Raw genomic sequence first — 23,708 nt, 5'->3', positions numbered from 1 at the left:
AGTAAAGCTAAAACCAAATTTTATTAATTAGTATATTTGACTGGTTTTGTGCCCACTTTTTTGTTTACTTTTTTGTTTGTTTTACAAAGTATCCGTGGGTCTTTGAGTTCTCCACGCTTTGTGGATTCTCTAAAGCCTTTCCTGAACCCCACCCCCACCCCCACACACTCTCATGTGGAAACGCTTGATAAAACGCCCCCCCCCCCCCCCCCCCCACACACACACACACACACACTCACTCATCTGGCAGCACCACACACCCCTCTTCCAAGCTGAAACCCCCACACACACACACACCCCTCCAACACACACACACACACTCTCTCTCTCTCTCTCACTCTCATCTGGCAGCGCTTCCCTGAACCCCCCTCCCCCCCCACACACACTCATCTGTTTCTCATCTGCCAGCGCTTCCTGAAACCCCGTACACACACACACAGACACTCACTCTCTCTAATCTGGCAGCGCTTCCTGAAACCCCTGCCCCCCCCCCCCCCACACACACACACACTCACTAATCTGGCAGCCGTTCCTGAACCCCCCCACACACACACACACACTCACTCTCATTTGGCCCCGCTTCCTGAACCCTCCCCCCCCACGCACACACACTCACTCTTCTGCCAGTGCTTCCTGAACCCACGCCCCAAACACACACACTCATCTGGCAATGCTTAATAACCACCCCCCCCACACACACACACACTCACTCATCTGGTAGCACTTCCAGAACCCCCACACCCCTCTTCTTCCAAGCTGAACCCCCCCCCCCCCCCCCCCAACATACCCACACAACACACACACCCTCTCATCTGGCAGCACTTCCTGAAACCCCATACATACACACACACACTCACTCTCTCTCTCAACTGGCAGCACTTCCTGACCCCCCCCCCCCCTCACACACACACACACACACTCTCTCTCTCTCATCTGGCAGCGCTTCCTGAAACCCCATACACACACACACTCACTCTCTCTCTCTCATCTGGCAGCGCTTCCTGAACCCCCTGCCCTCCCCCCCAACACTCACACACACTGGCATCGCTTCCTGAACCCCCCCCCCCCCACACACACACTCTCTCACTCACATCTGGTAGCGCTTCCTGAACCCCCCGCAGCCCTCTTCTTCCAAGCTGAACCCCCCCAACACATCCCCCCCACCCCCAACACACACACACACACTCTCTCTCTCCCCCTCCTCCAGCACACCAATTGCTTGGGTGCAGTGGCGGGAATCTCAGACAACAGAGAGAGAGAGAGGGGGGGCCTGACACCAGAGAGAGAGGAAGGGAGGTATCTCTGTCACACACACACACTCTCTCTCACATACAATGTCTTTCTGACTCTCACTCACACACTCACACTGTCACATTCACTCTGTGTCACACAGTCACTCATACACTCACTCTCAGAGAATCTGTCTCACACACTCGCACACACACTCTCAGTCTCACATACGCACTTGCACCACTCTCATTCTCACACACACACTCTGACAGACTCACACCCAGACTCTCTCTCGCACACACACACTCACACTTTCACTCTCTCACACACAGTCAACTCTCATATACACACTCCAAGGAAAACCTTGCTAGTGCCCGTTTCATTTGTGTCAGAAACGGGCCTTTTTTACTAGTCATCATATATTTTGTATTTAAAGTGATAATGTGGCTTGTTCTGCCTTGACAAAAACTGATCTGGATGATTTATATAATAATTAAATTCTGTCGTGTGTAAGTTTGGTAAAGGCTTTTTCAACCTTATCATTTTTAAAAGCAGACTCCATAAAATCATCGATGGTAACTAGATTTACTTTATGGGGTGGAAACAACTGGTGGTCACTGTTAAACGACACACCCAGCAAATCCATAAAATGTAGAAATGGGTGCTGGTTTGATAATTCTTCATACAGAGGTTGCCAACAGATAATAACACTATAGGGGTTTCACGTGGAATGTAAGATCGATTTATTCCAACAGTTTTTTAACAAAGAAACTTTCACCACTGTTGGATAGCCCCACAGTAATGCACGAGAAGGGATAGTGCAAGCATGTGTCAATTTTGTCAGTAGTCATAATGCAAATGTAAACTGCTGACTGCCTCTGGATTGAAGTCAATTCTGCTTAGGATATTTTGTACAGGACTTCATAGGGTGGGTGTGGCATTTCAACACTAGCGCTGTAGGATAGCCATATAAGGGAGTAGGGAGGAGGCATATGCTTAGATGCATTTCTCTCTGTCTAGTAGCCTAATATTCCTGGGGAGGAAAAAATTAGCTCTGTATAATTGTAACCACAGAATGTTGGTATACTAAATCCTATCCCCTTTCCCCAAGCAACCAGCTTGGCTGCTGGAATACTGCTAAAGCTATTTTTTCTTTCTTTCTTTCTTTCTTTTACTGGCGTTGAAAGGCAGAGCCTTTTACCACTAGCTTTTTTTAAAATAGCCAAACTTGCAAACAGCGGAGTAAAACAGCTGTTTGGGTTGGGGTTTTTTTGACAGAGCAAAACACATCCTATATAAAGCATTGTCCTGGACTGTGTGTGTCATATGACCTTGCCTAGCTTTTATTTTTCTTAAATGTATGCTGCTTAATAAAGCATTGTTCTGCCACTATTTTCATTTTAAATGGAAAAAAAATGGTGTTTATCTGTAACTTTCCCTGTTGATAAAATATATTTTTTATTTATGTGATCTTCCCTAGCTTTGTCACATGGAGAGAGGCAGGGGTACACCTATGGTAAGGATGGGCAAGGTACAGTGTGATAACTAGCACCATTTTTTTAAAACAGCCAAATTTGTAAACAGTGTAAAATTTGTGGGGCTAGAGTTTTTTCTTTGCTTATCAGACTGAGCCTACATACAGAAAAGGGAGAAACTGCAGACCGATTGATCTCACACAAAGAACAGCATGCTTGCTGATAGGAGGGTTGGAATCCACTTTAGAAAGAAGCCAGTTAAAGTCTGATGGGTCAGACCCCCCTCCCCCCATGGTTCTTGTAAAAGTTAATCTTAAAACAGTTGGAGTCTGGTGGTGTGAAAAAAAAATCCTTTTGAAAGGAAAATTCTGAAGGCTAAAACGTCTGTTTCTTTCCTGAGAAAAAAAGTTAAACTTTACCCTTTCCTCCATCATTTCCCATCATGTAACCCCCCCCCCCCCCTCAAAGATGGTGACTAGTAGTGAAAATAGGAAATGATTTAGTGTGCCCAGTGGTAGCTGCCATCTTCTGAAAAGGGGCATAGCTATGATGGCACTTCCTGTGATATTACAAGGTGTGGTTATGCAAAAGAAATAGTGGTTTGGGGCAGGGCTATATCTGATTATATCATCAGAATGGGTGTGGTTTCAGAGTGTCCTCACTTCTGATTGGCATATTGTTTCTAATATGTGCTCCTTATGTATTTGGTGAAAATATTAGCTGTATTTTATATTTGTTACGAAGTGTGGTATATGAGCATGTAGTTTCTGTGCAGGGATTCATAGTAGTCTGGATTTTTTTCCAGTAAGTAATATGTTGTGAGACTTCCATAGTATTTGCAGTTTTGCTTTTTCATGGATGCTTTGGCTGACTGCAGAGGCCATGGCTACTGGGGGCGTCGGTCCCTCAGTTGTCAAGCCATACCTTAAAATATGGTCTTGCATGTGAGTACCAGTATTTTTTTTTCTAGGGGGGGAAAAAAAAACAGTGGATTTTTACCAGATGGCACTGGTGATACATGCAAAAGAATGCATTTTGGAAGTTTAAATAGAGGTTGTTGCTATTCAAATGCAACATCTACAGCTGTTTCCACTACTGATAACCAGTAGCAAACTCCCACTGTTCAGGCACTAGTGCTATCACACCTAATTAAAGAAATGTTTGGTTAGTAATGTCACAGTTGACATTACTAGAAAGAAATGAAATATACATCTGAATCACTGAAAGGAAGCTTGGGGGGGGGGGAGGGGGGGAAGGAGAAGGGAAGGTTGTGGTTCTGGTCCGTAGCTACCTGCAGTCATCTTTTCACCTCAACATGCAAAATACAACAAAGATTTTATAACACCCAGCTTAAGAAAGCCAAGACAACTTTCTTTACATGTCTTCATTCTCTCCTCTTCTGTTTCTAAAACAACTACTGCAGTCAGAGTCAGACCATGACTGAGTGCATGTCCTCATCTAAACAACTAGCCCCATATTTTTCCTCTAATATCGACACCCTTTGGAAGTCCCTTTCTCAATCCATGAACAGCAACTCATCCCGGTCTGACACTATCTTGGAACACTTTCAACCTTCCTACTTTGAACTCTAGCCCAGAATCTCTCTTCTATGAACATGGCTACTTATGCCATTGATCCAGTCCTTCTGCAATGATCAAAATTTCCATACTTGAACCTGACCTTCAGATTATTAACCAGAATATGTCTTTAGGTTTGGAAATCTATTTCCTATTTTGGAAAACACACTTTTATGGCTTATGACTACCAGCTAACTACTGTCCGATTTCCAACCTACTTTTTCTTTTTAATTCTAAATTCACTGAAACAGTTGTTTCTCCTCCTTCCTGGAAAATCGTTCTCTTTGTCCCTACTGCTACAGGATAGTTATCCTCCCCCCCTCCCCAAACACACAGTTCTTTTTAATATTTTTCTTAGTTCTCTTGCAACTCTTAATTAAATCCTTAATATTTAGCACCTACTATTAAAATATATTGATGATCATTCTACCAATCTGCAACTATCCCTCCAGGAATTGAAAAAAAAAAAAACTGCTGCTTTCTGGCCATGTCCTCTCACCTGATTTAGTATCCACCCTCTTTGAATTATTGTCATGCTGCCTTCCTTCTGCTATCCTGGGGGTCATGCTTGACTCTCACCCTAAGCATACTGGCACCTGTTTCCTTTGTAAGCTCACATTTGATCATGTTAATGCCTCTCCTTTGGCAGCTACACAGTCGCCAGCTAAAACATAGAATGAGAACCTTAACCTGAATTCTACCAGTCCAAGGGGTGACTCTAGTACCCCCTCCTCCTCAAATCTTGTGTTCAATCACTGACTAGTGCTTAGTACTCATTAATGCTTTTAGCCCCTGTTGTTTTTTTGGTACAACCTGCCCTTACACATAGGTGCTGAATCATCACTTAAGCCTTTTAAGGTGCCTTTTCACAGTTGCCATAGGGTGACTGGTGAGTTGCCTTTAACCAATACCTTCTCTGGCCACTGCAGGGTGGATTTATGTATCCTCTTTTTTTTTGTTTTGTTATTGTAAACTGCTTGACTTGGTATGGAAGTGAGGTGGTATATCAGAACTGACTAAAGCATGAGCCACTTCAGCCCCAAACTCTACTACACCTAAAAGTTTAAAAATGTAACAGCTATTGGGTTAGGATAGAAAAATAAAATCCCTACTCTTTTGCCCAGTTATGCAGGTAGCCGCTAGCTTTCCTAAGCTAACGTACAGGCTTAGAGATTTTCTGCTTTAAAGAAAAAAACCACACACTATTAGTATTTCAGCTTTAATTGCAGAAAGATTAAAAAAATAGAAAAAAAACTTTCTAATGCACACATGTAAATAGTATAGTGGTACTGTAGTGAAAACAAGGATCATACCTGCATTGTCTTATCAAAATTATACTAATTGGATCTATGTAATAGATATTGTACTTGTTTGAATCCTACTGTGGCTTCTATTCCCACAGCTAGGCTAAAGCTGAACCATGATTTAAGTACTTTGTTTTGCCCTATGCTCTGTGTAAACCAACTCCTTGCCTCCTCCTCCCCCCCCCCCCCCCCCCCCCAAAAAAAAGGGGAACTAGAGTAGTTTTGTTTACAAGAGTAGAAGTGAGACTTGTTTTAGCGAGACCCAACTACAGGATAGGCATGAAGTTATACTGTACTTGTCTTAATATTTTAACAGCTTGTTAGAGGATGTTAAGGGGGGTATGGCCTCTATATAATTTTTTTTTTAATACCCATCATGGAGCTAAAGCTTAGAGAAGGTCTTAGGTGGTAAGCTGTTTCTTAATCATACACAAGCACTGCTGCTTTATTACTTTTGTCCTAACATACTGTAGTAAGTTAGCAATGTGGAGGCATCTATAGTACAGTAACTCAAGAAGGGGAAAATGAAGTAGATTTGGAATTTCTCACCTCATTTTAAGAAAAGGCAAATACAGCTGTGAGGATTTTGTCCTATAAAATTAGGAATTAAGACAATTTGGGCTGTTAAAATTATGTAGTTTGTGCTATTGGGGGGGGGGGGGGGGGGAGGAAAGAGAAGAGATTGGGGCGTAGCAGCCACTGCTCTGGCTCCTCTAGAAAACAATCCCTTTCACAAGTTTTACTTCCCTTCCACCTTTGTTTCATAGCTAGCACACAGCGAACCAGAATCAAACAAGGCACAAGGAGATGAGAAATTTTAAAAATGCAAATCTTAGACTACAACTATTTTCCTTCATTGCCACTTTGTAGAACTTGAGCATGCTGTTAGAACAGTGTTCCAGCTGCTATACAGATGGTGCTCTGTTACATTAAAACATTAAGCCCCTACTTTAGAGGTGGTGCAATGCAGCCAAGTTAGAAATATTTCATGAGGGGAATGAAGGTAGTCTTTGGAATTTAGACACAAAGGCAGAAGTACCAAGATCAAGTAGACAATGCAGTTTGTAGAGATGATTTTAACTTGATAAGAGTGTGTTACTTGTTGTTCCAGCCTAGCCCACGCTATACTTCAGCTCAATTCTTCCCTTACAATTTGTCACTTGTTAGAAGACAGTTATGCCCTCTATGTAAATTAAACAGTGAAAAGATAGCACTAACCTTTGTCTTACAAGTAGTAACATTTCTAAGTAGCTCTAATTATAGGATTAAGTGATACTGCTTCACTACAAAGAGAAGCCCTAATCAGATAAGCTGTCAATTTAAAAGGTTAAGGCAGTAGATCCATGCTTAATGGCGTTTAGAGTACTGGATGGCATCTAGTGCTTCCCCAATGTTGCAGTTTTTTGCTTGGAGCAGCCGTGTGAGCCATCCCCCTTCATCTGAGAAGCCCATGGAAAGCATTTGTGAGAGGGATTCGATCAAGCGAGGGTCAGCTTCTATTAAGTAAGAGAAAAACACAGAACATAGTACTCTTAAAACAATGATCTAATGAGCAGGTATTAGACAGTATTAGTCTACAATATTGGATATGGACATGTTTGTACCATTCCACCCTTACTGCTGTGTATGATAGCTCTGATAGTAGATGCCAAACCTAGGCAAATGGCATAAACCCTGTTAAGAGCAAGCGTCTCACTACTGGCACAGAACAGTTTTAATGTTTCATTTGGGAGCAGGCCCTGAGGCTGTTGGACTAAGACTAATGGTTCCAAAAGCTAGTTTTTCAGGACATCCACATGTATCTCTCATGCATATTCATTACTGATGTCCTACAAACGTGAGTGGCTAGGGTGCTTCCAGGACCAGCTTTGGGAACCACTAGTTTAGAAATTAGTTTTGTAAAATTAAAGCCTCTCCATTTATCTACCCCAACCGCCAAACCTTGCTCTTCAATGGCAGAAAGTGAAGATATCTGCCAAGACATGCCTCCCCACCCCATTCACAGCTGGCCCATGATAGAAATTCAAAGATTGCCTGCCTGGTGGGAGATGTGGGTATACTGCAGCTTCTCGCAGACCCACAGGTTGGCTGGAGAGCTGAGCTGGGTCTAGAGAGTTAGGTTTGTCTGCTAGAAGCTGCATAGACTGCAATTCACCAGTCGAGGGATCAACTTCTTTAGGGGATAAATGAGTCCAGTCATCATCACCTCCTGAACAGCAGCTGCCTCTGTCACTTTGGTCCTTAAAAAAGTGAAAAAAAAAATACATATATAAAAATGTAAGCACATGGCTTAATAATAATCAACCAAGAACTGCTGCAAAAGGCAACATTCTGCCTTATTTACAGCACTACCCTGCTCACTCCTAAACCACCTCAGCCAGTCAGGTTTTCAGGATACCCAAAATGAATATTCATGAAAGATTTTCATGCACTGCCTCCACTGCTCACAAATTGATCTCATGAATACGCATTGTGGATATACTGAAAACCTGACTAGCTGTTGTGCCTCCATGAGCATGTTTGTGAACCACTGACCTATTACAAACAAATTGCTTTTCTCTTACCAGGAATTGATGTCCACTCCACAACAAAGTGGTTTAGTTTTTACTGTATTCATGCACCATGATAATTTTAAGATTGTCAAAAAAAAAAAACTTGGTTGCCCTAACATTTGGTGTGGTTTATATGATGTTAGGAACAGAGGAGAGAAAATAAAATCCCAAACAGGCAACACTCAGTCTGCAGGCTTCAATTTTTAGAAAACAGAGATTGTGGCAGGTGTGACATTATAGTTTTACATATTTTAAAGCTCTTGATCTCAAGAGTAGATCAAGTACATGCTTTGAATGCTGCATTTCAAGTTAGTAACCTCTCTCCCTATTCCCATCAAGAATAGCCTCCACAATGATCTCAGGTTTGCAGTCCTAAGCTGTTGCCAGTGGCAGGCTGTTTCAAACTGGTCACTGTCCCAAGATTACAGTAGTGATAATGGCTAACCTGCTGGAGGGTATTTTTGATCACGCCCTACCTAGGCAGTTGACTAATCACAGCAGTGTTGGACATCCATCACCAGTCATTCAGTTACTTAAGTTGAGACAATAGATGGTGTAGCAAAAGTCCTAGCATTTTATAAAGTGCCATTTACCCAATTTTGTCCTTTTCTAGGGATCTTACTGATTGCTACGTGGAAGGGTGATAGAGTGTGAGAGGATAAGGGCAAATGACCATTAGAACCCCCCCTTCCCCACCACCAGCTCTGCTCCAGTCATAGCCACTTACCTATACTCCTTTGACTCACCTTTACACCCCCCCCCACCCCTTAGTCCCTCTACTCAATTCCTTCACATGCACCCACCCTATACAGGGTCTCCCACCAACAACCCCCTTAAAATGCCATCACTGACCCTCAGTCATGGCTTGCAGGACAGCAGCTGCCTTGTTCCCTAGCTGGGGCATTGTACTTGTTGATGTTTAGGCCCCAAACAGAATAGGTCCTGATGTAGTGAGCTTTGTACTTGTGTATGTTCAGGCCACACACAGGGACTTGGAAAGCAGCAGTAGGATGAGAACAAAGGGGGCTTCTTTTACTACAGCCATCTTGAGTACACACTACCTCTCCTGGTCTACTGTGAAGATTCTATAAGCACTAACCAATTCTGTGGCAAGGGAGGAATGTGTGGTCCTGGCTGCAGGATCATGGTGTTACTATAGCCACAGATTCTAAAATCCAGTCCTTGGGACACCTACTGATTCTGGTTCTCACCACAAATATGAATTACATAAAACTGCATATAACAGAGGTGGTGCATACACACAGCACATGCATATTCATTACAGAAATGTTGAAAACCTGAGTCGCTATTTGCATTCTGAGGACTAGGTTAAGAACCCCTACTGTAGACCAAGGCTCTGGCTCTACCTGCTGGAGATTTGGAACATGTTCTATACTACTGCAAATGTGATGCAGATAAAAATGAGGGGCCCGATATCTCCAAGGTGGAACCTGGCAGGAGATGATAATTCAGCAGCACTTAAATCAGTTAAGGTAGAGGCAGAGCATAGGTACAGCACCTACTTAACCAATAATCCAGTTTGTGGACTAAAAATTGCTGATAAATAACCAGAAAGTTAGGACAAGCTTTGTGCTGTTCTTAATACAGGGAGGGGAAAAGGGTGAAAAAAAAAAAAAAGCTCTACCTCAATCCAGACTGTTGGAGCAGTACTAGAGAGGTGTAGTGACAAAAATCATACCCCATCCCCACTGGAATCTTACTCACCCTACCCCTCTCCGCAAGATTATTTTTTGCTATTTTTTTTTTTTTATTGTTCAAGTATATACATCACAGCAGATAAAACATTTCTAATACACCAAGAATACTATCCAAGAACCTGCCATAACACTTCTCCCACACCAATTTAATGGTACATTAAAAAAATTCTAGTCAACTGTCTATCTTGGTTCTAGCCACAGCACTACAGGCAAGGAAGAAAGAGAAGTTGGAACACTCTAGTGCATGTGTGCAAGACTTGTCTCCAATTCACTGGCACTGTGTACCAACCAGGTTGTCATGTGTCAGTAGGTCAGGTTAATCTGGTGCTTGTGTCAGGGCCAAGGTCTGCACATCAGTCCACCAGTAGAGAATTAACAGTGAGTGAGAGCAGATAAAAACCTGAATGCTCCATTCTGCCCACTCATCATCAAGTCATAATTAAATCACAAATAGTCTCTCTTTGGCATTTCTGCGACATGACCATAAGGATAGGGCTGAGCGGACTTCTACGGCCTAACTGCTGGAGTTGTAGAAGCCCACTCCAGCGTATCAGTTTTCTCAGTTACAGGAAACAGACCCTAAGTGTGTCCAGCACTAACCTCATGTTCCAGTCACTAAAGTTGCTAAGCCCTTTCTAGCCCATCCTATGCTAGATTGCCATATATGAGAGACAGACCATACATGGCTGCACGGTAACAGCCCTAGTTCAACAGCACAGGAGTCACCATCTAAGTGTCACTCAACAAATCCATCAAGGTTAACTTCCATTTTCTAATTAGAGAGCCTCCATGTTCATGCCATGCCTTTTTAAATCCCGCCACCATTTGTCTCTCTACCTCCTTAATGGAGACTTGTCCCAGCTGTGCTGTTAAAGAAACTTGGTAAGTGACAGGGTGGCACAAGTGCAGTGTACACTTCCACAAGAACGCCGCAAACCCCGTTCCTGTGCAAGTAGCACTAGATGTCTAGACACCAGCATTTACTATACATCCAGTGCCTCATTACCAGTTATCAAAGCAGGCTCATTGAGGGAGTAGTAGGTAGGCCAGCTTCTCCCCCTCCCCTTGCCCTAATCATACCAGTTAGCCCTCAAACGCACTAATGTTTGCAGTCACAGACTGTAGGTTCCAATTGACTGTCTAGGTACAGCTGCATAAGAACCTAGAACTAAGTACTGAATATTTGTCAGTTACTGCAGTTTTGGGGGTAGAGTATGAGCCTCTCAGAAGCACGTTACTCTAGTAAGGAAACAGGCCCTATATAGGAACCCTAGGTAACATTCACCTACACAATACTCACTGCCTGCCTGCCCAGTTTCCAGCATAAGTACACAATAGACAAAGCTGCTTATGCATAAAAATTTGCATACAAGAGGTAGTGTATGCAAGTTACTTACGTACTCCGGTTAACTAGTTGAAAACCTGGCCGGGTGTGTAACAAGAAGTAGAGAGAATTACTTGAGCACGCATGCTACTTTCCCAACTCAGTCCTGCAGTAGGCCCTTGTGAGTCAGGCAGTGGCGTACCAAAGGGGGGGGGGGGGGGAGTGAGTGCCACGCATCTGTCTGGTTACTTCCTGTTCCAGGGCAGAGGGAGCAGGGAACGAGCGAAGCCCCCAGCAGGTAAAGATGCACCGGGGGGGGGGGGGGGGGGGGGGTCGGGCCGGGCCGCACATCCGTCAGCAACGCTCATTCCCTGCTCCCTCTGCCCCGGAACAGGAAGTAACCCATTCCGGGACAGAAGGAGCAGGGACCGAGCGTGGCCGACAGACACGCAGCACCCCCCAGCAGGTAAAAATGCACCGGGGGGGGGGGGGGGGGCACATCAGTGATCCGCCCCAGCTGTCAGCCACCCTAGGAACGCCACTGGAGTCAGGTTTACGTCCACAATGAATATACATTAAAGATTTGCCTACAACAGGCAGTATATTCAAAATCAAGCTCATGCATATTCATTGTAGACCAACTGCCAAGGGCCTACTCCAGAATGGACTTGAGAAACTATCTCCCCTTACCACTAGTGCAACGGTGGCAGCACTAGAGGTAGTAGACAGGGTAGGTCCTCACAACCGCTCCAGCGAGCCCTCTTAGGGTGTCACATCAAGCCTGGATTTAATAAAAACCTACATTGGTAGCTTACTGAAGACAACTCAGCTTTCTTGTTGCAAGAGTAGAAAAGCATCTTTACAGCCAGACTTCGTGTAGGGGCAAGGTGAAGTCAGTAGTTCTTGACTCAGGCCACACCAAGCCTAGTCTGGTCATCAGCTTTCTTCTGGCGTAGGTAGAAAAATATCTTATGCCTGACTTGTAGGGCCAAGGTGGTCTACTATGTCAGTGGTTCTTGACTGTCCTCAGGGCACACCAACCCAGTCTGGTTTTCAGAATATCCATAAAAGTGCGAGACACACAATATGCATGAGATGTTTGCACTCTCTGTGGCTATCTTGAAAACCTGACAGTCTACCTCAACCACTGTGTTAAGAAGAACTGTGGTAAGTGGAGACACATGGGTCTGCAATAAGGGGGAGGGGGTAACATTGGCCCTATGAACAGCCACATGACCTGAAACTTGTGAAAAGGCAACAATATTTCTTCAGTCAATTTGAATCGGTACAATACTTCTGAACCTAGACTTCCTGGTACAGTTTTAAGCTTGTTAGGATTCATGGAAAGGAAACTACCGTCCCAGTCTAGACACGCTTTCCTCTCCTCCTCCAATCTTTTAGGACTATTCCCTTGATAGAACAATGCCTTTCTGGTAGGCAGCTGGCACCAACAGAAAAAACTGTTACGGACTGAGCCTGGAAAGTCTAGTTTGTTGCATGTGACCGCACTAGATTGGCAGGCGCTCCTGTTCCACCTGCTTACATGGGAAAGCAGTCAGCAATGATGTGTCTCCTACAGCAGCCAGGGACAAACCCTAGCATCGGGGCTGGTAATATTCAGCAACAAATGGACAGGTAAGTTTAGTTTCATTATTTAGTGCCATTGATCAATATAGGCTGTAGGTCTGATTGTAACTGATACCAAAGGCAAAGCCCATGTACTTGTTTTCATTAGGCACCAGCCCAGAACTTAAATATAGTTTCCAAAATCAGGTACTAAAGTTTAGCTAAATAGCCATCAACCAAAGGTTTGTACACCTTTGTTTTAGCAGAATCTGAATCTACACTGCTAGGCATATAGTTTATATTATTTCAGTATTACCTTGTCTAACTGCATGGGAGAGTTTAATTCAATGTCTCTCATTCTCTGTGCAATTGACTCTGTTTCCATGGAAGCTCCTCCAGTGGCCCCATTGCCTTTACTCTGGTCAGTGGATGTGCTGTTAGGCTGCGAGTCTTTTGCCTCAGTGTTGGGCTGGGAAGGAGTTACTTTGCTTCTTTTACCTCCATGTTCAACATCAATATCCACTTCTATACCTGCAGACGTAACAAGATTCAATACTGGTTAAGTTCTTACAGGACTGAGCTGTCACTCTGTAGGCAAGTATAGGAAAATAAAGTAGCTTTAATAAGCTTCCACACTGACTTCTTGAATCTGGGTCAATTTTGGAGACTGCAGTGTGAACACTAACATGAGCCTTTAGGTTTCTAGTATACTCCATATGGGGAATAAGACAGTAGGATGGCACCAAGTCTAGGGGGATTGCTAGTCAGCTTTGACAACAGGGTTGTTGTTTTTTTTAAGTCATCTTAGTTCATAAAGTGTGAATGACCTGGATCTCATTGGAGCTGCCCCCCTTCTGCAACACCCAGATATGAAAGAAGTGCCTATTTGCATTTAGTGCCACTTGAATGAATTTTCCCTCCCTCAATTCAAACCACTTTCTGCTATCCACTAGTTATGAAAATCACACTTTAGTACTCTACAGTACCAAGCCTTTTATTTTGCTGCTCTCAGAGCTCAGCATACAGCTTATGGTTTACAGTTGTGTAGTATACATATGGCCTATCCAGTCTGCCCATCCATACCAATATTTTATCTGTACTATCCTCCCCTCCCCCCTTAGAGATCCTGTTTGCCCCATGCATTCATAATTGTTACTCCTTGTCCATTGAGAGGCCATTCTATATATACACACACACCACACTTTCTGTAAAATAGTATTCCTGTACATTATAAGCATTTCCTTCCACCTCCATCCGATGCCCTCTTGTTCTAGGGCTTTTCTTCAATTACCTTTGCTTGGCATTAAGCAGTTAAAAACAGCATTTATTAATGCAGGCTCTGAACCAATTCCAGTATAATGGGGACAAGTTATTTATATACATGATTTAATGTATTTTTGTGTTGTACTGTGCTCTGCTCTTGATAAGACTGGAATATAAGTGCTAATAAATTAAAAAATGAAGTGAAAAGCAGCTTAGCCGAGACATTTACATACTGCTGTAGCATGAATGCAATCTCCCCTTTCCTGCCTTTCTTACAGAAGTATACAGATTGGAATCCAAGGCTGTCCCCACCTACTTGGATGGTAGTCTAAATTGGGTCTCAGACTTACCCAGAGCACTATCACTTTTTCTGCTGGCCATTCCTCTCCCTAAGCACCCAGACATCTGACTTCTACCATCATCTTCTCTGCTTATATGACCACATTAAAATAAGATACAATAACCTTTATATACAGAAGTACTTCACCCTTATACTGTACTGCTCACTTGGGTTTTTGCAGCCCAAATATGTGATCCTGTATGTCTGTTGCCCAGTTCTAGACCACTTTCAAGTTTGACCCACAATTTTGTAGGCTCCTTTTCTAGGCAAGCTGTGATTGAAAAAAGTTTCATACTATAGAGCCTGTTTGCCGAGGTGTGCCAATGGCTACTGCACATTAAGCCAGTCTATGGTAAAACTCCCATGTGTTTGGTGTAGAAATAGGTGAAAATAAGGCAGCAATTGTTTTGGTCACAATAGTCACTCCCCCCCACCCCCAGATCATAACACACATTTTAGGGATAGTACCACCCCTGGGCTGCTTCCCCCCCCCCCCCCCCCCAAGCATTTACCCAAGGTCTCCCTGGTGCATAAAGGAGTATTCTGCCTCTGCTCCTGCCCAGCTTCAAAATGGAAACTGACCCCTAGCTAGGGTTACCATATGGCTCCAGAAAAAGGAGGACAGATTGAGCCAGCCAGGTTTTACTTCCATTGCTTTCAATGGAAAGCAATGGAAGTAAAACCTGGCTGGCTCAATCTGTCCTCCTTTTTCTGGAGCCATATGGTAACCCTACCCCTAGCTGTAGTCTCATGGTTCAGCCAAATAAAGGCTTATTTAGCCATGGGACAGGAGACCGGGGGGGGGGTGGAATTACTTCTGCCTCAAACACAAATTGCGAGTGACCGTACTCACCCGCAAATGCGCAGTAGAGACCGAACATTCAAGGAGCAACACTCCAAACCCCGCCTCCACCAGCAGCTCCTGTTCCTGCACCAAACGCAATGCAGCCAATAGGGAGGGGGCGTGGAAATTGGAGGAGGACGTAATGCAGCCAATAGGGAGGTAAGGAGGGGGTGTGGAAATTGGAGGACATAATGCAGCCAAAAGGGAGGGGAGGGGCTTGGAAATTGAAGGAGGACGTAATGCAGCCAATAGGGAGGGCAGGAGGATGAAGAAGAGAACCACCATGTAAAAGGGCACAGCAGGAACGACGAAGTGGCCGAGGCAACAAAAAACCCGCAGCAGAAACCAAGCAGGGATCAAAAAATGTTCTGGGGCCAAAAGAAAAAGGTAAACAGGTGCATTCACTCGCAGCGCACACACACAAGTCCTGCTTTGCAGCATGAAGCAAAGACATAGCTGTCCCGCCCCTTTGGCTCACTGAACAGCAAGAGTAAGCAGAAGGGGCGGAACAACAACGTGTATGCGGCAGGGGTGTATCTGTTTGGGGCCACAGGGGCCTGGGCCCCCCTACCGCCGTTAACCCTCCCCCGCCTACCGCCGTCACCTACCCCCGAGGTCCGCTTCCTCCTGCCGGTTTTTTAAAATATTACTTCAGCTGGTGGGGGACCCCAACCCCTGCCAGCCCAGCCGAGGTCTTCTTTAACTTCATCCTCGTGCTGTGAAAGCTGCATCCTTCCAGTTGGACGAAGAAGTTAAAGACGACCTCGGCTGGGCTGGCGGGGGTTGGGGTCCCCCGCCAGCTGAAGTAATATTTTAAAAAACCGGGAGGAAGCGGACCTCGGGGGTAGGTGACGGCGGTAGGCGGGGAAAGGGTTGACTGCGGTAGGCGGGGGGGCGATAATGTGCCCCCTCACTCTAGCCCCTGCCCCCCTCTACCACCGAACCTCAGATACGCCCCTGGTATGCGGGGAGGGAGACCGGCGCAGGACTGAAAAACGAGCCTGCCTTTCAAACTGCTCCAACAACTGCCTACAAGGAGACACTAAACCTCCACTGCCACACAGCTCCAACAACTGACTATAAGGTGACAACCTCCAATGAGACGGAGTACTAACAGCTCACAAGCACTCTCTCACTCAGAGACACACACGCACTAGCTGCTCACTCTCACTCACTGTCTGTTTTCCACAGAAACACTTCATTTCTCACTTACTCTCACACACAATATTCTAAGAAGGGGAGGGGGACAACAACAAAAAACCCTGATTTGCAGCTTATAACAAATGGATATACAGAGCCACTGACCACCACCACTGTGAGAGCTCACTCATGCTGTCTCTAACAGAGAGAAACACTTTCTCTCTCACTCACTCTCTGACCCAAACATATAAAAGGCAAGTGACCAACTCACCTACAAATGCGCAGTAGAGTCACTCAGAACGCTAAGAGTGTAGAAGTCCAAGCCCCGCCTCCACCAGCAGTACAGTCCAATAGGGAGGAGGGCTTGGACATGGGCGTGGAAATCGGAGGAGGAGGGAGCGGAACTGAGGGAAACACGCTGGGGGGAGGGCAGGGGAGAGAGCAGGGTTGGTGGACCCGGGGGGGCATAGGAAAACAAAAAACTAGCCCGTTACGGGCTTAACAGCTAGTTTACTAGACCACCAGGGTGACCTTTGGTTATGCCATGGGCAAGAGGCATGTATTTCAGGCCCCAGCACAAGTTGTGCACCCTATGCTCTCTGCAGGGCAGTTGCTAACCATGCACTGCCTCTGCACTTTAAAGTACAAAACAAGAGCACCACAAAAAAAAAAAAAAAAAAAAAAAAAAGTTAAATGTGCAATTCTACATTCACAAGAACTCGGCAGATCCATGAAATACACAACTTAGAAATGAGCTATGGTTTCCCTATTTGGCTAATTTTTCCTGCAACAACAGATGCCACAAACAATAGTTTCTTCTTTTCCAGTCTGATGGTCATTAGGTTCACGGAGCATCCTCTGGTTTGAAGGGTTTAATTGCTCCCTGTTCTGCTCTATACAATCTTATCAGCTCCATATCCCCTCAGTTGTCCTTTCTCCAAGCCAAAGGGCTATATAGCCTTTATGAAAGGCCCTAACCTATTGAGAACCACTTTTATCACCCTTCTGATCTTCTCTAGTTTCACCAAAATAAAAATGGGGGGGAATCTTTCCAACTTTTGGCCCTAGTTCAAGCTATTCACATAGCTATTGGGGAATTCTAGAACTAGGTATTTCCAAATAGGCACCCAAAGTACATGCCAGAAAATAAGGCTCAATGCACAAAGTACATATCCAACCTGAAGCTAGGTGTATGTACATACATATGTAAGTGTGCTTTATCCACAGGAGCTGGTGTCCCTGTAAGGTTGGGCCGTGCAAGATACTTACCCAGAGGGCTCAGCATTGCTGCCACACTCTCTCCAACATTCTTCAAGAAGGAAACATTGGCTTCTTGGGCCTGATTATTTGAGGTTGAGGCTATTAGAGAGAGGGGAGGAAAAAAAAAAAAAAGCTGACATGCTGAAATACTACTGGAAACTGCACAACAGTGCTTTGTTTTCAGCAAAAAAAAAGTCAGTTGCTGCATTTCTGTAGCGTTAAGGCATTTCAACCAGACTCTGAAGATACACCAGCCACAGCCTTCCTAAGTCAGCTACCTATATGTTCTGTTTGAAGATGGACAGTAATCAGACAAAACTGCTAGTTTACCCTTGCTCCAGTTCACTGCGTACCTTGCTCAGTTGGTGGGTTGGGGGGTTGAGCACCAGGTTGTGCCTGGCTGGTGTTCCGGCATGTATAACCAGCCATAGGGAACCCCCAAGCTTGCATCCATGCAGCTGGTGGGAAACCATGCTTCATTTTACGAAGCCAACGGCCACGAGCAAACCACTAAGGAGAAAAGAGATCATAAAGTTTAGTCTGATGGAACCTGCAGCTATTTATAAAAATATTAGCAGGTATCAAAGGAACAGCACATCTGTGGGTGTGTCATTTGGTGCAACATTTCTCATCCTATTACTTTAATGTTCGTAGGTACCAGCACCAGCAGCACATTTGAAGTTAAGAGGTTGACAAATGTTGCTTTAACCACAGATGTTACTACAGAGCATAGGGGGAGGGAGGGGGAAGTTCCACAGCACCTAGGAGAACTAACATCTGGCTAATTACAAAAAAACACAATGTGCCCAGATTAAAATATACCACATACTGAACAAGTTAATTTCTTATTGTAAATTTAGAGGACTTCGGGCTATATCCCAGCTTGACCTCTACTTATCGATTCCTGGTTCTCCAGAGAGCAATCATGTCTCCTTTATTCACATGTGCTACTCACCTCCATGGGATGGACTAGCGGGCTCTGGAAGCTGATCATGTTGTGCTCCTTGTGAATGCCCTTTGCCTCACAGGTGCTGCAGAGGTCATAATCAGGACAGACGGCACACTTGAACCGATTTCCCACCACTGGTCCTTCACAGCCATCACAAATCACATTAGGATGCACCACATTTTGGGGGCGCTCCTGGCTACAGTGGGAACGGTGTTCACGTTTGCAGTCTCTCTTTTCTGAAGGTTTAAAGAGAAAAAAGTTGATTCATTTAGGCATGTCGCTCAAGCAAAAGTGCCTACTGGTGAGTGTCTGTCTACTCAAGCAGAGAAACAGGTACACATCTCATTACAGTCCATCACCAAACAGATATGTACGAGTTTACATGCAAGAAAGGGGAATACATGTGCATTTTCAGCTTATGAAACTATTACAGTGTTCATTCAACTATGAGCTTATGTTCTGCTATATTTCATTCATAAATAATGAATCCAATTTAAAAGGCTTAATGATATTCATGCAGGAAAACTGACCTCATTTTGATACTACCAGTTATGATAAGTATAAAACAATACAACTTACACAAAATACCACTGCCAATATCTATTGAACCAATAGAAAATGCCCTGCCTGCTAAAACTTCAGCTCTCTGCAAGGGTATTTTCCTGCTCTCACCTTTGCTGGTCAGAGGCCTGGTCAAGCCTGAACATCTTTTCCTGGTCTAAAATGGATTCTACAGCCTATAGCCTGAATACTTCAGAAACCAGCTTTCTACAACAGATAAACTAAAATAGCGAGCCCGACACAGGCCATGTTTCGCCCAACTGGGCTGCATCAGGGGCTACTAGATGTGCAAACAAGTGACTTCGACAATCTATGTACTGAACTCATATGTAAAAGTGGAGTTGGAAGACAGCCTGACCAAAGGCAACTCAAAAAGGATGTATCATGCCGAAGCCATGATCACACCGTATAGCACAAAATGACTCATGCATATTCACTGTGGATATCTTCATGACCTGGCTGGGTGTGTCCCAAGGACTGGATTGAGAACCTCTGGTTTAGATTATATTCATTTTTGTCTATGCCATTCTAAGCTACTTAAATTTTTGATCTGCATCACAGTTAAGTCACCTACGACAGATAAGTACAAAGAACATTACCTTTAACATATATGCGGAAAGTTGCCTCCGGCAAGCAGGCTAGAGCCATCTTCAACTCTTCATTACTTGAAAAAGCAATCATGTCCCCATCTTCATCTGTAGGGGGAGGGAGAAAAGGTCAAGTTTTGAAGAGTGCTTTTTGTCTAGATCTAGACTTGTATTTAGAGTTAGATTTCTTGGCATAAACTATTTAAAAAAAAGGGGGGGGGACACAAAACAGACACCAATTTAAAGTTCTGACCTCCTAAAGGAGTTCAATGTTAGTCATTTACTTTTCCAGTTAACTCAATATTTTGACCAGTAACGCTTACCCTCTTATCTAACACCGTTAATGCTGTAAGGAATACTGATTGCATTAGAACAAGGATGAAAAACCACAGTCCAAGGGCCAGAACCCAGTCAGCTTTCCAAGATATCCACAATGAATTTGCATGAGATTTGCAGGCACTACCTCTACTGCATGCAAATCTCATGCATATTCATTGTGGATATCTTGAAAGCCTGACTGGACCGGGTTGGGAACCACTGCCCTAATGAATATAGCAGAGAGATTTCTATGCCCATCTCATGCATTTTCAGTAGGGACATCTGGGGGGGGGGGGGGGGGGGGTCAGACCTCTGGTTGCTCTACAGAGCAGAGTATAGATCAAGGCTGTGTAAGATTTCACACTTGTTGAAAGGCTTCCGATACTAATCATAAAAATAAACTTTGCAGATTAAGTTCTACTCATCCTGTTTATTAGCTTGTATGTATACAGTTAAAACCCTGTGTAAAATATCCATATTGTTGCAAAATAGGTCCCCAGTTATAGCTGCCTTACCAGGTGACGACTCCTTCCCCTTTACCTTGCAAGTGTACAAGGCTACTGGCAACCTCCAGGACTGAAGGGAGGAAACCTGCTGTATTACCCAAAACGGAAGCTTGGCTTGCCTATTAATTCTGTGTTTATTAGAGACATTGGGTTGGTTTTGTACACAGAGGTCTTGGGAAAAAATGGTCATTTTAGTATCTATGCAGCTCAGTTTCCTCAAGATACTGAAATATTTGATGGGTAGGCATTACTGGTTAGGAAGCCAGTGCTCTGGAATGCACTGTTCGCTAACATAATCTCCCCCCCCCCCCTATAAATTCAACTTCTTCTGGTTCACTTTAACGCCTTTCAGAGAGGATGGTCTGGCCTTTGTCAGCGCAGTGACCCACAAAAAGATTGCTTTATGAATTGTGTGATTCTTTAGTTCTGTGCCCTTCAAAACCATTAAAAAAAAAAAAACACTGACAGTAACACAGACCCCCTTTAACCGCAGCTTAGCAAATTAGAATTTCAGGATAAGTACGGACTTCTCCACTAGTGTTCAGCACCAGTAGCCAGATATACAGACAAGACAAGGTAAAACATCTGGTCAACTATCCAGGGACTGGCGCTGTGTATTTTTGCTACCTGGGTAAATTACAGCTCTGCTCCTGGAGCACTGTAGCACTACCTAGATGGAATCTCATGTTTGATACTGTGGCATTATCCAGGTAACACCACAATATCACTACCTGATCAGCAGGTACTATCACCCAATTGCTAACTAAGATTTTCTAACCACTCCCACAGGCGGAAATACTGCCACTTTAAAAAAAAACCCCAAAGCAAACATAGCACGAAAAGTCAACATCGCAGTCACTATACAAACAAATGGCAAATTCCATCTAGAGCAAGGGTTGGAGCTGAACAAGCACCATGGTTCCTTTGTTTTGGCAGGTGCAGGCTGGAATTGCCGTCTTGCATAAAGCCTTGCCCAACCCAACAAAAATCCAAAGACCTAAGCAAGCCTACCAGACCAAGTCAAACCTATAACCACCTAATCACCGCCCCCCCCCCCCCCCCCCCAGCCCAAAATAAATAGCTTATGATAAGCAAGGATGGAACAGGATCAGCCCCAACCCGTTTCCCCTCCCCAACAACTTTTTCTGAACAGTCATAAGAGTTTCTCTCATTTATGTTTGGGTTTCTTATTTACAAGCTACACTTTGTATTTAGTTCACACGTTTCAGTTGAGCTCAAGCCAAGTTACATTCATGACAGTTTCCCTGTCCACAGGGCTTATGCTCTAATGTTACAAGGACAATTCTCTAACTAGGTACCTCTCCACTTGAGACTCCCAACACATGGCAAGATCCTATTCTATTATAAAGGCATTGAAGTACCCAGACCATTACAGAAGGTTTATATGAAACTCTACAGAATTCTATAAGTTGACTGTATTAGTGGGCAGCCTACTCCTTGCCTAGGCACACCCCACTCCTAATATTTATACACCATCCATACACACCCCACCCTTACAGATTAGCAGTTCAGCACTATCACACCGAGTTACTAGTATTCCGTGAATTTACACGCACAAAAACCGCACAATTGCAGGTGCCCGGTTATACAATTGAGACTTTGAACAACTCATAATGCTCATAATCAGCTGCATTTGAACCCTGCCTTCCCAACCTCTCAGCCCACTGCTCTAACCACTAGGCTACTCCTCCAGCCCTGTCCCAAGTGCTTTTGCTACATATATTAAACAAAAAGAGTTGTTAGTTTACATTTCCTGTAATTACCAGTATATGCCCCCAGCTAACAGTCTTCTTTGGCCACATGTGTACTTTTTTTTTTTTTTTTCGTAACTGCACTAAGACCCATCACACCCCAAGTACCGAAAGGGAAAGAGGCTGACGTACCCCGATAGAACATCTGAAAGTTGGCCTCCGCCAGGCACTGGAAGACCTCACCGACCTTCCTCGTCAGGTTCTCATAAGCAAGGGAGGCCCCATCTCCAGAAGGGTCGAGGGTGAACCTGCGGATCTCCTTGTGCACGTCCTCCTTACCCAGGAGATAAGCTTTCACCGTGACGGTCATCGCTAAAGCTGTGGCGCAGCTAGAAATCGGATACAAAATAACAACTCTTCAGCCTCGGGAATTTCCAAGCGCTCTATTCACACGCGACCGAACCTCCTGCTTTTATGCGCCGTTCGGGGCGGACCCTGCGGGGAAGGGGGGAAAGGGAAAGGAGAGGGGGCTTCAGGACTCTGGGGAAAGTCCCACCTCTTGGTTGAGAAACGGGGGAGGGGCCGCCCAGTTCTGAACTGCCCTACCACGGGTTTGTTTGGGCTCGTGACGTCACGGTATACGTATTTCGAAGTGAGAGCGAAAGGGGGTTGCCGACGGACGGCTGGCGGTTCCTGTAGCCAAGCGGAGTAATACTGTACATTGAACTGCTTTATTCTGGAACAGAGCGACGACATTTTATAGCTGTTAATCAGCAGATTTAGATGCCGTGTCTGTACGACAAAACTGGGTTAGGGCCTCCCAAAGAACCAGCTATACTCCACATGAATTTAGGAGGTGATTTTTCGGAAGCGCTGAAAATCAGGGTTTGTTTTTTTGCAAATCAGAGGAAGGTGCAGTTGCTCAGCTAGTATTACAAGGACAGGTGTGCTAAGGTGCTCTACAGTAACATACGTAGGGGACCACCTTCGGGATGTATGGCCTCCCCCGCCCCCCACACACATACCCTTTGAGAAGGGGGGGGGGGCTCTGTCAAGGAGCACGTTTATTTTATATTCCGCCAGGCCCATACCCGGATCTAAGCAGTTTTCAAATCCATACAAATATATATTTATAAAATAAAATGAAAAAGAACTCTACAAAAAAAAACCCATAGAAAAGGCCTGTCTCATCACACAAGAACAATCATTTCGCTATTCTAACACAATAACTCTAAAACAAAAGCTAAACCATAGTGGCTCATAATTCCCAGGGCGTCTAGTAGACCTTACCATTGCTATCGATTCGCATGTCAAAATAATATGTTTTTTAAAGAATTTTGAATTTCTTAAAATTATCACCTCTGTTCTAATATTATTTAGGCAATCCATTCCATAAGGAGGTCAGCACCACCTTTGGGTTGGGTCAGCAGGAGGCTGTGTGGTGCTGCTGATTTGCCTGTGCATGGATCAGGTTGAATTGAT

At 44.4% G+C, this 23,708-nt stretch overlaps 1 protein-coding gene across 2 annotated transcripts; it reads right to left on the bottom strand.

The window, feature by feature from the left end:
• Positions 1-5,487: 5,487 nt before the first annotated feature.
• SQSTM1 (sequestosome 1) lies at positions 5,488-22,717 on the bottom strand. 2 transcript variants are annotated; one of them, XM_030213527.1, is made up of 8 exons: positions 22,419-22,716; positions 19,703-19,798; positions 18,549-18,778; positions 17,947-18,103; positions 17,603-17,692; positions 13,063-13,277; positions 7,625-7,826; positions 5,488-7,082 (listed from the first exon to the last, which is right to left on the bottom strand). In XM_030213527.1, the coding sequence occupies exons 1-8, from the start codon at positions 22,594-22,596 to the stop codon at positions 6,934-6,936; spliced, it is 1,317 nt and encodes a 438-aa protein (XP_030069387.1). In that variant the 5' UTR covers positions 22,597-22,716; the 3' UTR covers positions 5,488-6,933. The 2 variants fall into 2 exon arrangements, with proteins under 2 accessions (XP_030069387.1, XP_030069388.1); XM_030213528.1 differs by lacking the exon at positions 17,603-17,692 and having other exon boundaries at positions 22,419-22,717.
• Between the last annotated feature and the right edge of the window lie 991 nt (positions 22,718-23,708).

Source organism: Microcaecilia unicolor, chromosome 8 (genome assembly GCF_901765095.1).
Source record: "Microcaecilia unicolor chromosome 8, aMicUni1.1, whole genome shotgun sequence".
NCBI lineage: Eukaryota > Metazoa > Chordata > Amphibia > Gymnophiona > Siphonopidae > Microcaecilia > Microcaecilia unicolor.
The sequence above is the reverse complement of the archived record's forward strand: the minus strand, read 5'-3'. Positions and strand labels throughout refer to the sequence as shown.